Raw genomic sequence first — 14,145 nt, 5'->3', positions numbered from 1 at the left:
ATCCATGAACTGTATCTGAGTTTCATTGACATTTCCTGGGTACATTTGGTGGCTTTACTGGAAACTACCACCCATATTCATGGGTGCTTTGCATTTTACTATAATAGAATATGCTGAGTGCATGCAGGAGCTCCATTTGAGATGCACCAGGGAATACAGAAGACAGTGCTGTCCACAGCGAGCTTTGCAGCAGTGGAAATGTTTTATATCTGTACTGTCCAATGTGGTGGCCACCAGCCACGTGCGGCTTCTGCACACTTGGAAATATGGCCACTGTGACTGAGGAATTGAATTTTTCCATTTGATTTTGATTAGCTTTCATAAAACCAGCCACGTGAACCTAGTGGTCACCATAGTGGGCAGTGCAGAATTAGCAATTTTACCCTGTGTGGGGTCCTTGGGAGGTGACATATATATAAAGGAATTTTGAGGGGCATCATCAAAATACATGAATCCTCTTGACTTAACACCCTGACCTGAGGACATCAAGCAGATCGTATTGAGCACCTACTGTGTGCCAGGCACTGTGCAAAATACTAAATGTGTATTACCCCCACTGGACTCCCACTGCAACCCCATCAGGTAGGGTCTGTGATCGCCCTCCATTATAGATGGGGGAACTGAGGCACAAAAGGTTAAAGTTGTGGGCTCAAGGTCATAGGCAGGAAGTGACTAGCAGGGACCCAAGCCGGGCCGTCTGGTAATCTGGAGGCTTTTCTCCCCATCCTCCCCACCGTGCCTGGCGCTGAATGGATGGGTGGATGGATGCATGGATGGATGAATGAGGAGAGAGGGAGTGGGAGAGAGAGCATGTGGGCTCCAAGGGGGAAGCCCGTCAGGGCCGACGCTAGCATACGCACACAGAGTGGGTGACAGAGATCCTAGGAGGTGCAATTAATGGCCCTGGAGCAGGGGTTCAGGTCTCTGGGTTGCCGGGTGGGGGACAGGCTCTGTGTCTCATGATCTCTTCTCTACTCCCCACCACTACCCCCCCCATTTCTCCTGCCTCCCTGCCAGCGATTACATCATTAAGGAGAAGACAGTCTTGCTGCAGAAGAAGGACAGTGAGGGGTTTGGGTTCGTGCTCCGGGGGGCCAAGGGTGAGTGCCAGCCGGGGAGGGGATGGGAGAAGGGCTCTGTGACCCCAGAAGCAGGGCTGGAAAAGGGAGCGGGAAAGGGAAAGGGACCCCAGCCCACCCACCACCCCACCCCGGGGTGCTGGTCCCTCAGCTGCGGTGAGGCCTCCGTGACTTGGGTCTGAGCCCCATCCCCTGCTCGGCCTCTCCACCCCCTCCCCTCCGACCCCGCCGGCTCCTCCCTGTCTGCAGCGCAGACCCCCATCGAGGAGTTCACCCCCACCCCGGCCTTCCCGGCGCTGCAGTATCTGGAGTCGGTGGACGAGGGTGGCGTGGCATGGCGAGCTGGACTGCGAATGGGAGACTTCCTCATCGAGGTCAGTCCAGGCCCCCTCTCTTCCCTGGGACCCTGTGACAAGTTCCCAGACCCCCTCATGATCCACACCAGGATCTGGCTGCCCAGTTTTATTCTCCTTTAGCACCAGGATTCCCAGCCCCCTGCCCTCCCTCCAGCCAGCCTCTACTTTCCCCAGCGATTCCACCTAAAGGCCTCTGAGGCATCTCAAAAGAGTGACACAGAGCTGTCCCCAACACATACACAATACCAGGGGATGGCCAGGCACAGTGGCTCACGCCTGTAATCCCAGTGCTTTGGGAGGCTGAAGCAGGTGGATTGCTTGAACTCAGGGGTTTGAGACCTGCCTGGGCAACATAGCAAGACCCTGGCTCTTAAAAAAAAAAATTAGCTGGTGCTGTGTGCCTGAGGCCTCAGCTACTCGAGAGGCTGAGGTGGGAGGATTGCTTGAACCTAGGAAGTCGAGGCTGCAGTGAGCCATGATTGTGCCACTGCACCCCAACCTGGGTGACAGAGACCCTGTCTTTTAAAAATAAATAAATAAATAAATAAATACTGGGGACAGGGAGGGCGGGGGAAGTGAATAGGGTAGGCTGAGCCTCTTCCCCAACCCTGGGGCCAGGGAGGGTGGGAAAGCGGGCTTGCCCAGGGAGGCGGTAGTATGAAGGGTCAGAGGGAGGGGAACGTGGCCCAGAGGCCCATGGACAGGGCAGCGCAGGAGCCATCCTTATTGGGGTCTCTGAAGCTGCAAGCACTCCTCCCCTCGTCTACTCTGTGTGATCTGGGGGTGTCTGTGCCACAGGTGAACGGGCAGAATGTGGTGAAGGTCGGCCACCGACAGGTGGTGAACATGATCCGCCAAGGGGGCAACACGCTGATGGTGAAGGTGGTGATGGTCACCAGGCACCCGGACATGGATGAGGCAGTGCACAAGAAAGGTGCTCCTGCGGCCACTCTCGCAGCCACCCCACTGCCACCAGGCTCAGCCCCGCGGGAGCCCCAGGGCTGGTGCTGCTGCCCAAGGCCTTCTGTTCCCTAGCATTACTTCTCCATTACCCTTGTGGGGAGAAACTGAGGCAGGGAGGGCTCAGCACGCTGGCATCGGCTATTCTCTGAGCCCTGGGAGCCCTGTGGTGGTAGAGGGTGGGGGAGGCGTCTCCCCCATGATACTGATGCCTCCCCTCATCACGTTTCCAGCACCCCAGCAGGCCAAGCGGCTACCGCCCCCAACCATCTCCCTGCGTTCCAAATCTATGACCTCAGAGCTGGAGGAGATGGGTGAGCCTGCGGGGCTGCTGAGGCCAGGGGGCCGGGGGGGAGAGGGGAAGGAGGGCTGGATCATCCCTCGAGTTCGTTAGTGTTGTTAGTGACCAGGGGTCCTTGTCCTCATCCTGTCCCCAGTCCATGGGTCGGACTCTGGCCTGTGTGTGTGTCTCTGGGAAGGGGTGTCTGAGAGGCGACTCTCCTCTGTGCTCTTGTATCTGTTTCTCTGTTGGGGTCTCTCTCAGGGTCTGTATGTACCCTCTTCTGCGGGTCTCTCTGTCTCCTTCCTTCTGTCCCACCTCACCCCCAAGCCCCATTCAACATCTCTCCCTCCACCAGCTCCCCCCAACCCCCAATAAGAAGCGAGAAAAGCGAGCCCCTCCCTCCAGACGAGGCCGAGTGGACCTGGGCGTCCCATTTCCCCTGACAGGGGGCTGGTCGGACAGCTGACCGCCCCTCGCCCCGGGGCCCCGAGGGAGGTGGGCTTCCAGAGAGGGGGCCCCTCTCCTTCCCTTGACGTCCTAACTCTTGGCTCCTCTACTGCCTCTCCCCCGGGCTAGTCTCCCCCTGGAAGAAGAAGAGTGGTGAGTGGGCACAGGACTGGCGGGAGGGCCCCCGTCTCCCGACCCCGCCGGCGGACTCGCCCCTCCCCGACCCCGGCCCCTCACTGCCCCTCTCGCGCATGCGCGCGCCCGCTGGCCACGCCCACCGGCCCGCACCTGCTGGCCACGCCCACAGGCCGAGCCCACTCCACCCCGCCCCCGGGGGCTCCCTGGGCTTCATCCGTGTTCTTTGCCCACAGAGTACGAGCAGCAGCCGGCGCCGGTGCCCAGCATGGAGAAAAAGCGGACCGTGTATCAGATGGCTCTCAGTAAGACGGCCCAGCCCTGCTCCTCGGGCTGCCGGGCCCCAGCCCCGGCATCCGCTGCATCCCCGTCCCACCATGAGCCCCACGGCGCCCCTCACCTTCCTGCCCCAGAGAGGCCGCGATTCCACCTCCCCTCCCTCCGCCCGCCCTCTCCCGACGGCTGCCCCGTTCCCTGCCCGCACCGCTTCCCACCCTGGGTGCTGCCTCCCGGGCTTGGTGATTGTGTCTCCAAGCGGGACTGGCCGTCCACCTGGACCCAGGCAGGGCTGCCCTTTCCTGGTTGATCCAGGTGCTGGATGAGCTACGGGGCGGCAGCTCTGGTCTCTGCGGCCCGGGTCAAAGCAAACTTCATTTCATTGTCTTCCCATCTGTTCATCTCCCCCTAGACAAACTGGACGAAATCCTGGCCGCAGCTCAACAGACCATCAGTGCAAGCGAGAGCCCTGGGCCCGGTGGCCTCGCGTCCCTGGGCAAACACCGACCCAAAGGCTTCTTTGCCACTGAGGTAGGCGGCCTGGTATGGGGAGGAACTGGCAGGGGGAAGGCGGTTCACACACCAGCCTGGAGCCTTTCTCTTTCCAAAACCCTCCTGATGCCCCTGTGCTTTAGGCTGGTCCTGGAGGGGCGACACGCATCCTAGGGTTTCCTCCTTTCTCCCAACTTTGGGGACCTCCTTTCCTCCTTATCCCCTTTCCCTCAAATCCCATCTCTGTCCTTTTCTCTCTCCACTTTCCACCCCTGCTGTTATACTTGCGCTCTTGCCCTGCCTCTTTCTGTCCCTCTGCGTCCCATCTTAAGGGTCTCTGGGAAGGCAAAATGATGTCATGGATGGAGATTCCCCGACATAATAATAGATACCCAACACGTAGTACTTATTAAAATATGAATGGTCACGTCTGTCGCCACTCTGTCTGCCTCTCCCCACAACCAGAGGCCAATCTGTGGGGAGTGTTGATAATTTGGGGGACACTGCATTTTATTTTATTTTTTAATTTTTATTTATTTATTTATTTTGAGATTGAGTCTCACTCTGCCATCCAGGCTGGAGTGCATTGGGGCAAGCTCTGCTCACTGCAACCTCTGCTCCCAGGGTTCAAGAGATTTTCCTGCCTCAGCCTCCTGAGTAGCTGGGATTACAGGTGCGCGCCACCTTGCCTGGCTAATTTTTGTATTTTTAATAGAGATAGGGTTTTGCCATGATGGCCAGGCTGGTCTCGAACTCCTGGCCTCAAGTAATCCGCCCGCCTCAGCCCCCCAAAGTGCTGGGATTACAGGCATGAGCCACCTTGCCTGGCCAGACACCAAATTTTATATGGATTATCTCATTCATTCCTTAGATTCATCCTGGGAGATGCACGAGGTTGTTAGCCCATTTACAGAGGGGGAAACTGAGGCTCAAGGAAGGAAGAGGGATTTTAACCCAGGGGCAGCCCTCTGAACCCATGGTCCTGCCACAGCTCTGGCTATCCTGGTGGGGTCCTGCTGGTCCCTTCCTGGATGTTGCCCCACTCCACTGGACTGTGTGCCTTCCCTCCAACACATCCCCCACTAGGCCTACCAGTGCCACCCCTTACCCTCCAACTGTCTCCTTCAGAGGCCATGCTCTGCCTTACTCCTCCCTTCCCGCTTCCTTCTTCTCTGCCCAGTCCCTATCCTCTGGCCACATCCACCACCTAGTGGTCAGGAGTCTATTTACTCTAAAACTGGGTTCTTTGGCTTTTAGGGGGTCATGGATCTCTTTGGCAGGCTGCCATAGTCCTCAGAATAATGCTTATAAATGCATAACATAAAATAAGTTAACAAAAGAGGCCAGTTACACTAAAATATAGTTCTCAAAATATTTTTCAAAAGCAAAATTTGTGATATCATAATATCATCTTTTTTTGTCAACATGTTAGACACTGGCGGTGGATCTTAACAACTCTAATTTCAAAATCACGAGGAGCATAAACACTATTTTGGGAAATCTGTACCACTGTGATGGGATATGGAAATATCTGTGATTCCTACTGGGGATACAGGCATGGGTCTTGCTGAAACTAGCATGGTTTGCTGCTTACGTATTTAATTGAGGAAAGGTTGAGTTTTTGTTGGAGGATGATGAAAATGAAAACATAGGATTTCTTTTCCTATACAAGTGCACAGGCCCCTGAAGTCTATGCACAGTCCCTCGTGCTCTGGAGGGTCTCGTACTTTTATAAAAATCAAGAGTAGGAGGCTGGGTGTAGTGGCTCACACCTGTAATCCCAGCACTTTGGGAGGCTGAAGCGGGCTGATCACCTGAGGTCAGGAGTTTGAGACCAGCCTGGCCAACATGTAGAAACCCCATCTCTACTAAAAATACAAAAATTAGCCAGATGTGGTGGCATGTGCCTGTAATCCCAGCTACTCAGGAGGCTGAGGCGAGAGAATCGCTTGAACCCAGGAGGCGGAGGTTGCAGTAAGCCGAGATCACGCCATTGCACTCCAGCCTGGGTGACAAAAGCAAAACTCTGTCTCAAAAAAAAAAAAAAGGGAAAAAAGAAAAAAAAAAACTTCTTCCTTATATGGAGTCCAAATCTACCTCCCCTGGGCTCTTATTTTTTTTGACACTGTTTTCTCCTCCTGTGATCTTCTTCTATCTTCACTTGCACTGCAGCAAACTTCTCATAACTCCTCATCAAACTTCTTCACAACCAGCTTTAAGAAGGAAAGGGCAATAGAGAAACAGAAAGAGAGAACATGCACATTCCCATTTTACAGAAGATGAAACGGTTTTAGAGATTTGCATTCACTTGCCGGAGACCTCCCATCGAGTGTGTATCTAATCAGACAGAACCAAAGTCCAAATTTGCCTACTTGCTGAAATTTATTAGAACCCCAGGATCAATATGCGAAGGGTTTTTGTGGTTATTCTTGGACAGGCGCAAAGCAGAGAAAATCTTGAGTACATGCGGGCTCCCAGACAAGGCTGAACGAGGGTGCCTTCTCATTTCAGCTCTTATACTGTGAACAAGTGTCTTTTCTCGGTCTATTTAGTGCCACGTGCTTTGCATCTTTGGGCCTTTTAGTGGTGATATCAGTGTTTCAAAGGTCCCCCAAGCATGGTGCTGAAGAGCTGTCTAGTGTTCCTAAGTGCGAGAAGGCCGTGATGTGCCTTATGGAGAAAATACGTATGTTAGAGAAGCTTCATTCAGGCATGAGTTAGAGCACTGTTAGCCAGGAGTTGGATGTGAATGAATCAACAATGTATATTAAATAAGGCATCCTTCAACAGAAGCATGCATAAAACGAGATTATGTATTGATTGGTTGAGGGAAATGTGTGGCAGCCTCCTATTAACATAACTACCACAAATAGCCACAATTGCCTGTATTTGGGGCTGCGTACTTCTTTGTTGTGGAAGCCTGTCCCGTGCATTGTAGGATTTTAGCAGCATCCCTGGCCTCTACCGTCTGGATGCCAGCAGCAAATACTCCCCAATGTCCTCTGGGGAGCAAAACCACCTCTAATTGAGAACCACTGCCCTATATCATTCTAAGGTTAAAAGATTTTCAGGGCCGGGCACAGCGGCTCACACCTATAATCCCAGCACTTTGGAAGGCCGAGGCTGGCTGATCCCTGGAGCTCAGTAGTTCCAGACCAGCATGGGCAACATGGCAGAAAACCCATCTCTACTAAACATACAAAAATTAGTTGGGCAGATGTGGTGGCACACACCTGTAGTCCTAGCTACTCCAGGGGCTGAAGAGGGAGGATCACCTGAGCCTCCGGGGTTGAGGCTGCAGTAAGCCATGATTGTGCCACTGCACTCCTGCCTGGGCCACAGAGAGACCACCCTGTCTCTAAAAAACAAACAGAAAAGATTAAAAGATTTTCAGCCCCAGGATTATCCCAAGTGGACTTAGATTCAGGATGCTACCATCCATATTCACTCATTAAATTATTCAGTATTTATTGGAAGCCTGGGAGGTACTCCCACTAATCCCATTACTTCATGCCACCCCCTAATCTGTATTTTACGCTCTCCTCCTTCTGAATTTCCCTCTCTGGGTCTCTAAACACACCCCAGGTGTTTCTGTTTGTTCCTGATCCCCCAGAAACTCTGTATTAACAGACAAATGGGGATTCAAATTCTGACTTCCTTTAACTTAATTTGCCACCTTGGACCACATTACTTAATTTCTCTGCATCTCAGTTTTCTGTTCTGTAAAATGGGGCTAAAGCCAGCCTTGCCCAGTTCTTATGAGGATTCCATGAGATTAACTGTAACACAGCAAACTCCCAACAGATGGCGAACCCCTCAGGATAGAAAATAGGCCAGGCTGGGCTGGGCGCATGGCTCACACCTACAATACCAGCACTTTGGGAGGCCAAGGCAGGCAGATCACAAGGTCAAGAGATCGAGACCATCCTGGCAAACATGGTGAAACCCCGTCTGTACTAAAAATACAAAAAAAAAAAAAATTAGTTGGGCGTGGTGGCGGGCGCCTGTAGTCCCAGCTACTCAGGAGGCTGAGGCAGGAGAATGGCGCAAACCTGGGAGGCAGAGCTTGCAGTGAGCCAAGATCGTGCCACTGCACTCCAGCCTGGGTGACAGAGCGAGACTCCGTCTCAAAAAAAAAAAAAAAAAAAGAAAAGAAAAAGAAAATAGGCCAGGTACAGTGGCTCTCACCTGTAATCCCAACACTTTGGGAGGCCAAGGCAGGAAGATCACTTGAGGCCAGGAGTTCAAGACTAGCCTGGGCAACATAGTGAGACCCTGTCTCTACAAAATATTTAAAAATTAGCCAGTCATGGTATGTGCTGAGGTGGGAGGATCACTTGAGCGAGGGAGGTCAAGGCTGCAGTGAGCCATGATTGCGCCACTGCGCTCCAGCCTGGGCAACAGACTGAGACCCTGTCTCAACAAATACATACCTTAATTAATTGAAATAAAGGAAACTAGAAAGTCCACCATGACTCAGCAGTGATCTCTGTGTATGCCTCCAGAGACCCTGCAACATCAGAGACCCCACAATAGCACATCAGACTGAGTGTAAATCTCTGATAAACTAATTAGAGCAACTCCTGTTTTCATCAATTCGACAAATGCACAGAGTTCCTGTGAAATGCCAGGCAGTCACAGTGCTAGGTCTGCCCTGCATGAACCCAGGTACAGGACAGTCAAGAGCCTAACCCTCAGGGAGCTCACTCTCTGAGCTCCAAAGACCCCCACCCCCAGAGGAGCCCAGACACCAGCCAGTAATAAAACCAGCTGCCCACCTGCCCCCGCCTCCTAGAAATGAAACTCAGAGGCACTCACCTGAGTTCTGCGAGACCTCCTTTCCCTCTGTGTCCAGAGGACCCATAGTCATTTGTCCTGTACATCCCCCTTGCCTTTTCTTCTCCCACCTCTTGGATCTGTCCCTGGGCCTTCCCCAGGCCCCCGTCTCATGCTGGAGGCTCTTTCTGCCACCTTCTCTGCTCCTTCCCACCTGCCACTTTTATCTTTCCCACTCTCTGAGTCAATGCAGATGCCCCTTCATGAGGTTTCTGCATCTTGGTGGCCTTTCTTGATGTCTGGTCTTGTTCTCGGTGTCCCCATTTCCCATTTCAGCTCCTCTCCCCTCTTCACTCTGCATCTTCCCTCCGGTTTAGATGCAGTGGTGGGGGGCAGGGGGGCAGTATCCTCCCGAGGCTTCTTGGGTCAGATCTGCACAAAAGTGAGCAAGAGCAAAGTATTGCATAAGATGCCATTATCAGCCAGGCATGGTGGCTCACGCCTGTAATCCCCGCACTTTGGGAGGCCAAGGCAGGTGGATCACCTGAGGTCAGGAATTTGAGACCAGCCTGGCCAACATGGTGAAACCTCATCGCTACTAAACCTACAGAAATTAGCTGGGTGTGGTGGCACACGCCTGTAATTCCAGCTACTCGGGAGGATGAGACAGAGGAATCGCTTGAACCTGGGAGGCAGAGCTTGCAGTGAGCCGAGATTGTGCCACTGCTCTCCAGCCTGGGTGACAGGGTGAGATTCCCTCTCGAAAAAAAAAAAAAAAAAAAAAAGATGCCACTGTCTAAGGACTTGGAAACTGGGAGATTTCAACCCTCTCCAAAGATGCACTTTTGTATACAACCTAGAGGAGGTGGGAAGAGTGGGGGCGCAGAGCCCGGTAGATCCACCCTAGGTCAGGGCACCTCTTGGGCTGTCTCCTCCTAGGGCTCTGCTGTCCCTCTGCCCCTTGGTATGGCTTTGACTTTCTCGGCTACTGTCTTTGTCATCCGCCACTGATGACTGAGGGCTCCCTCGTGCCCTCTCGTCTCTCAGTCTGAGACGTCATTGTTCCCTCTCAGGTGCACTCCTCGCTTCTGGGGTTCCCTCCTGGGGCTGCGCAGGCCCTCTCCGAGTCCGAGCTGCCCTCCCTCCTGCCTCTCCGGGCTCTTCCTGCTTCCCATCGCCCTCTCATTTCCCCTCTCATCTCTCAGTCCCTGTCTCTCCCCCTTCTAGGCCCCATCTCTGTCTGCCCCTGCTCCCCTCTCTCACTCTCCCCATCTTCCCATCCCTCCCTGTTTGCCCACCTCCCTCTCTCCTGCATCTCTGTCTTCGTCTCTTTGTCTCTGTCTCTCCATCTCTGTCTCTGTGTCTCTTTGTCTCCCTAGCTCTCTCTCTGTCTCTCTGTCTCCTCATCTCTGCCATTGTCTCTCTATCTCTGTCTCTCCATCTCTGCCTTTGTCTCTGTCTCTGTCTCTCCATCTCTGTCTCTCTCTATCCCCATCTCTGCCTTTGTCTCTCTATCTCTCTGTCTCTGTCTCTCTACCTCTGTCTCTGTGTTTCCTTGTCTCCCTCTCTCTGTCTCTGTCTCTCTCTGTCCCCCCATCTCTGTCTCTTCAGTTGTCTCTCCCCTATCCCGTCTCAGGGCTGCCTCCCTAGCAGGAGTTCCCCAGCCACTGGTCAGCCGGAGGACATGCGCTGCCCTTGAGGCACCAGGCCACGAGGTGACGGAGACCTGGGCCTTTGGGCGACTCACTGAGGGGGAATCTGCCCGGCGGCCGGTGACGTCATGCAAGGCTGCGCACTCTGATTGGCTGCCCCTTCTGCGCGGGAGCGAATGCTCCCGTTGGTTGGTGGAGTTCAAGTGCTCCCTCGGGGATCAGTGCGATGCCCCATCAGACTGTTATGGTTCTTCCGTCAGTCTGACATCTCTCCTGTCACCCTGACCCTTCTTATGTCAAGCTAACCCATTTTTGTCCCTTCTTCTTCCACATGGCATGGAAGTGTCTTTTGTCAGCTTGCAAATCTGACGCCTCCTCTGTCACTCTGCACCCTCCTCTGTCGGGGACACGGCTCCCCCCTCACTCTAACCAGTTCCTTGCCACTCTAAGCTCTCTTCCGTCACCCTGACCCCTTGCCTGTAACCCTGGCCCCTCCCCATCACGCTGACACCCCCATCACCCTGACACCTTACCTGTAATGCTTGTAATCCTGACCCCTCCCCATCACGCTGACCCCTCCCCATCACTCTGATCCCTCCCGATTATCCTGACCCCTCCCCATCATCCTGATCCCTCCCCATCACCCTGACTCCTCCCCATTATCCTAACCCCTCCCCATCACCCTGACCCCTCCCCATCATCCTGACCCCTCCCTATCACCCTGACCTTTCCCCATCACCCTGACTCCTCCCCATTATCCTAACCCCTCCCCATCACCCTGACCCCTCCCCATCATCCTGACCCCTCCCCATCACCCTGACCTTTCCCCATCACCCTGACTCCTCCGTTGTCCCTTTGACTCCTCCACTGTCTCTCGTTTACCTCTTCTCTCACCCTGACCCCCACCCTATCACCCTCACCCCCACCCTATCACCCTCACCCTTCTCCATCACTCAGACTCCTCCTTTGTCACCTGACCCCTTCTCTGTCACATTGACCCCTCCACTGTCCCCCAACCCTTCCCTGTCATCCTGACCTCTCCCCCATCACCCTGGTCCCTCTGTCACTCTGACCCTTCCCCTGTCACATCGACCCCTCCACTGTCACTCTGATCCCTGCCTCATCACCTTCACCCTCACCTGTCACCTGATCCTCGCCTGTCCCTCTGGCCCCCATCACCTGCACCCATACCCTGTGCAGGTGTTTCCCTCGCCTTCTTCCCCTCCTCCCAGCTGTCCTCTCCTGCCTGGACTCTGTTCTTGGTGTCCTCTCCAGCTCTGCCCCTCAGCAGTCCCCGTGTGCTTCCTGACTGCTCACATCCCCTTCTCCTGGCTCTTCCCACCCCTCCCATTTTATCTTAGGGTTTTTGAGCCACTCTGATATCTTTTCTCCGATGCGTCTTTAATCTCCTCCTTCCTCGCTGGCTGCTCTAGGATAAGGCTCTTTTCTCTCTGATCCACAGCCTCTTTCGTTATCACCCAAATGGGTATAATCCACCCTAACTCACAGGTGTGAGGATCCAATGAGGACACATACGAAAAACAGCAGGCAAAATGGCTCACACAAGAGTGTCTCCCTCCACTTGCCACTTCTCTACTGCCTTTATCTTCTGGAAGGTTCTGCGGTCTGATACCACACAGCTGCAGGACAGGACAGAAAGCCAAGCAGAGTATTGGGCTGTGGCTGAAGGAGATGGGGGAGGGGGTCAGAAAAATATTCAGCAAAGCAGAGAAGGATTGAGCAGGCTGAGAAGCGCTTAGAGAGCAGCATGGCAGGAAATCCGTCAAAGCAGGGATGCCTTCAGGCGACAGCTCCTGACACCTGCTTGGAACTGGCTCTGTGCTGTTTGATGGGAATGTTCAGAGGAACAGGCTGGGATTTTGTCCTGGAGTTGCTCCCCACATCTTGTCAGGGCTTCTTATATTGTTTCCAATGAGTTCTTCCTTCTGCAAATATTTATTGAGCACCTACTATATCCTGGACCCGCTGCTGGGCTCTCAAGGTCTCTCTCTTTTTTCAGTCAAACAAAGTAACTTCCTTTACAGAATTTACATTTGAAAGAGGAGACTAGGAGAATTAGATTCTGCTGTACCTGAGGGGGAAAAAGCAAATAATAGTGACTTGACCAAGAAAAATGCTTTTATCTCTCTCTTGTTAAATAAGTGTGGGGGCCAGGCATGGTGGCTCATACCTGTAATCCCAGCACTTTGAGAGGCCAAGGTGAGTGGGCAACATGGTGAACCCCTGTCTCTAGTAAAAATACAAAAATTAGCTGGGTGTGGTGGTGGGCACTTATAGTCCCAGCTACTCAAGAGGCTGAGGCAGGATAATCACTTGAACCCAGGAGGTGGAGGTTGCAGTGAGCCAAGATCATGCCATTGCACTTCAGCCTGGGTGACAGAGTGAGACTCCCATCTCAAAAAAAAAAAAAGTATGAGATAGGGAGTCTCAGGCAGGTTAGCAGCCTCCATGGTCTTAAAGACCCAGAATCCTTCTCAATTTCTGCTCCACCATCCTCGCCATGTTTCCAACTGCAGACTGGCCTCATAATCCAAAATGGCTGCTGGAGCTCCAGCTATTGCACCAGCATTCCAGGTAGCAGGAACAAGGAAGGGTAGAAAGGCAGAAGGGCAAAAGAGGGCACCTTGCAGCCTCTTGAGTTACCTCCAAGACATCCCAGATGTAACACACAACATTCCCACTTGTGCATCCGGGTTGGCCTTCCTTTGTCATATGGCCACACCTAGCTGCAAAGGAGTCTGGGAAGTGTAGTCTCTCAAAAGGTGCCAAATAAGATTGGCATTTTCTTACCAAGCAAATAGAGTAGAAAGAGTATTGGGGTGGGCTGCATGCCCAGGGAGACAGACAGTAAACAAGCAAGCAAGTGATTATGATGACTCCAAACTGGCATAAGTTAAGGGAGTTATGAACAGAGTAATAGGAGGAAGCCTCTCCAGAGAGACCTCGTGGCCAAAATCTGAAAGAAACCTGAAACTTGCAGGTCCTAACCAATCCCACCCTTCTATCACCTGTCTGACCTCAACTCCTGCCCTTTAGCTCCTGGCCTCCTTCCTAGTCCTCCTGAGCCTGCCTGGCTCACCCTCACCTCAGGGCCTTTGCACCTGCTGTTCCACCTGCCCGGAACACTCTTCCTCTACACATCATTATGCCCCCTCCTTCCCCTCCTCCAGGAGTTTGCTCAAATAATACCTTCTCAGTGAGGCCTTCCTTGACCACCTTATTTTATTTACTTTGAGACAGGGTCTTGTTCCGTTACCCAGGCAGGAGTGCAGTGGCACGATCACAGCTCACTGCAGCCTCAAACTCATGGGCTCAAGGAATCCTCCCATCTCAGCCTCCCAAGTAGCTGGGATAACAGGCACATGCCACCACTAATTTAAAAACAAATTGGGGAGTAGAGACAGGGTCTTGCTATGTTGCCCAGGCTAGTCTCGAACTCCTGGGCTCAAGCAATCTTCCTGCCTCTTGGAGTGCTGAGATCACAGACAGGAGCCACTGTGCCTGGCCAGCCCTTTTATTTTATTTTATTTTATTTTATTTTATTTTATTTTATTTTATTTTTTTAGACAGAGTCTTGCTCTATCACCCAGGCTGGAGTGCAGTGGCACGATCTTGGCTAACTACAACCTCTGCCTTCAGGGTCAAGCGATTCTCCTGCCTCAGCCTCC

The 14,145-nt window shown here is 53.1% G+C and overlaps 1 protein-coding gene and 1 long non-coding RNA gene across 11 annotated transcripts in view; one reads left to right on the top strand and one right to left on the bottom strand.

Annotated features, from left to right (window-relative positions):
- SHANK1 (SH3 and multiple ankyrin repeat domains 1) overlaps positions 1–14,145 on the top strand; it is a 59,411-nt gene that overhangs the window by 28,663 nt on the left and 16,603 nt on the right. For 5 of the 10 annotated variants that reach the window (XR_006694533.2, XM_015441723.4, XM_005590029.5 and 2 more), the window contains 7 exons: positions 1,018–1,100; positions 1,329–1,453; positions 2,234–2,369; positions 2,629–2,709; positions 3,255–3,278; positions 3,497–3,565; positions 3,949–4,067. Coding sequence is in view for 9 of the 10 variants with exons in the window: in XM_015441723.4 (XP_015297209.2) it covers positions 1,018–1,100; positions 1,329–1,453; positions 2,234–2,369; positions 2,629–2,709; positions 3,255–3,278; positions 3,497–3,565; positions 3,949–4,067 (637 nt within the window). In the remaining variant the exon portion in view is untranslated. The remainder of the gene's footprint in view (positions 1–1,017; positions 1,101–1,328; positions 1,454–2,233; positions 2,370–2,628; positions 2,710–3,254; positions 3,279–3,496; positions 3,566–3,948; positions 4,068–14,145) is intronic. The other 5 variants (XM_074024397.1, XM_074024394.1, XM_074024393.1 and 2 more) reach the window with 3 other exon arrangements.
- Positions 5,961–9,646, bottom strand: LOC141409127 (uncharacterized). Its single transcript, XR_012427907.1, has 2 exons — positions 8,847–9,646; positions 5,961–7,386 (listed from the first exon to the last, which is right to left on the bottom strand). It is a non-coding gene; the product is annotated as an uncharacterized lncRNA (long non-coding RNA).

The sequence above is a fragment of the Macaca fascicularis genome, chromosome 19 (genome assembly GCF_037993035.2).
Source record: "Macaca fascicularis isolate 582-1 chromosome 19, T2T-MFA8v1.1".
NCBI classification, from domain to species: domain Eukaryota; kingdom Metazoa; phylum Chordata; class Mammalia; order Primates; family Cercopithecidae; genus Macaca; species Macaca fascicularis.
This window is presented reverse-complemented; position numbering and strand designations above follow the sequence as displayed.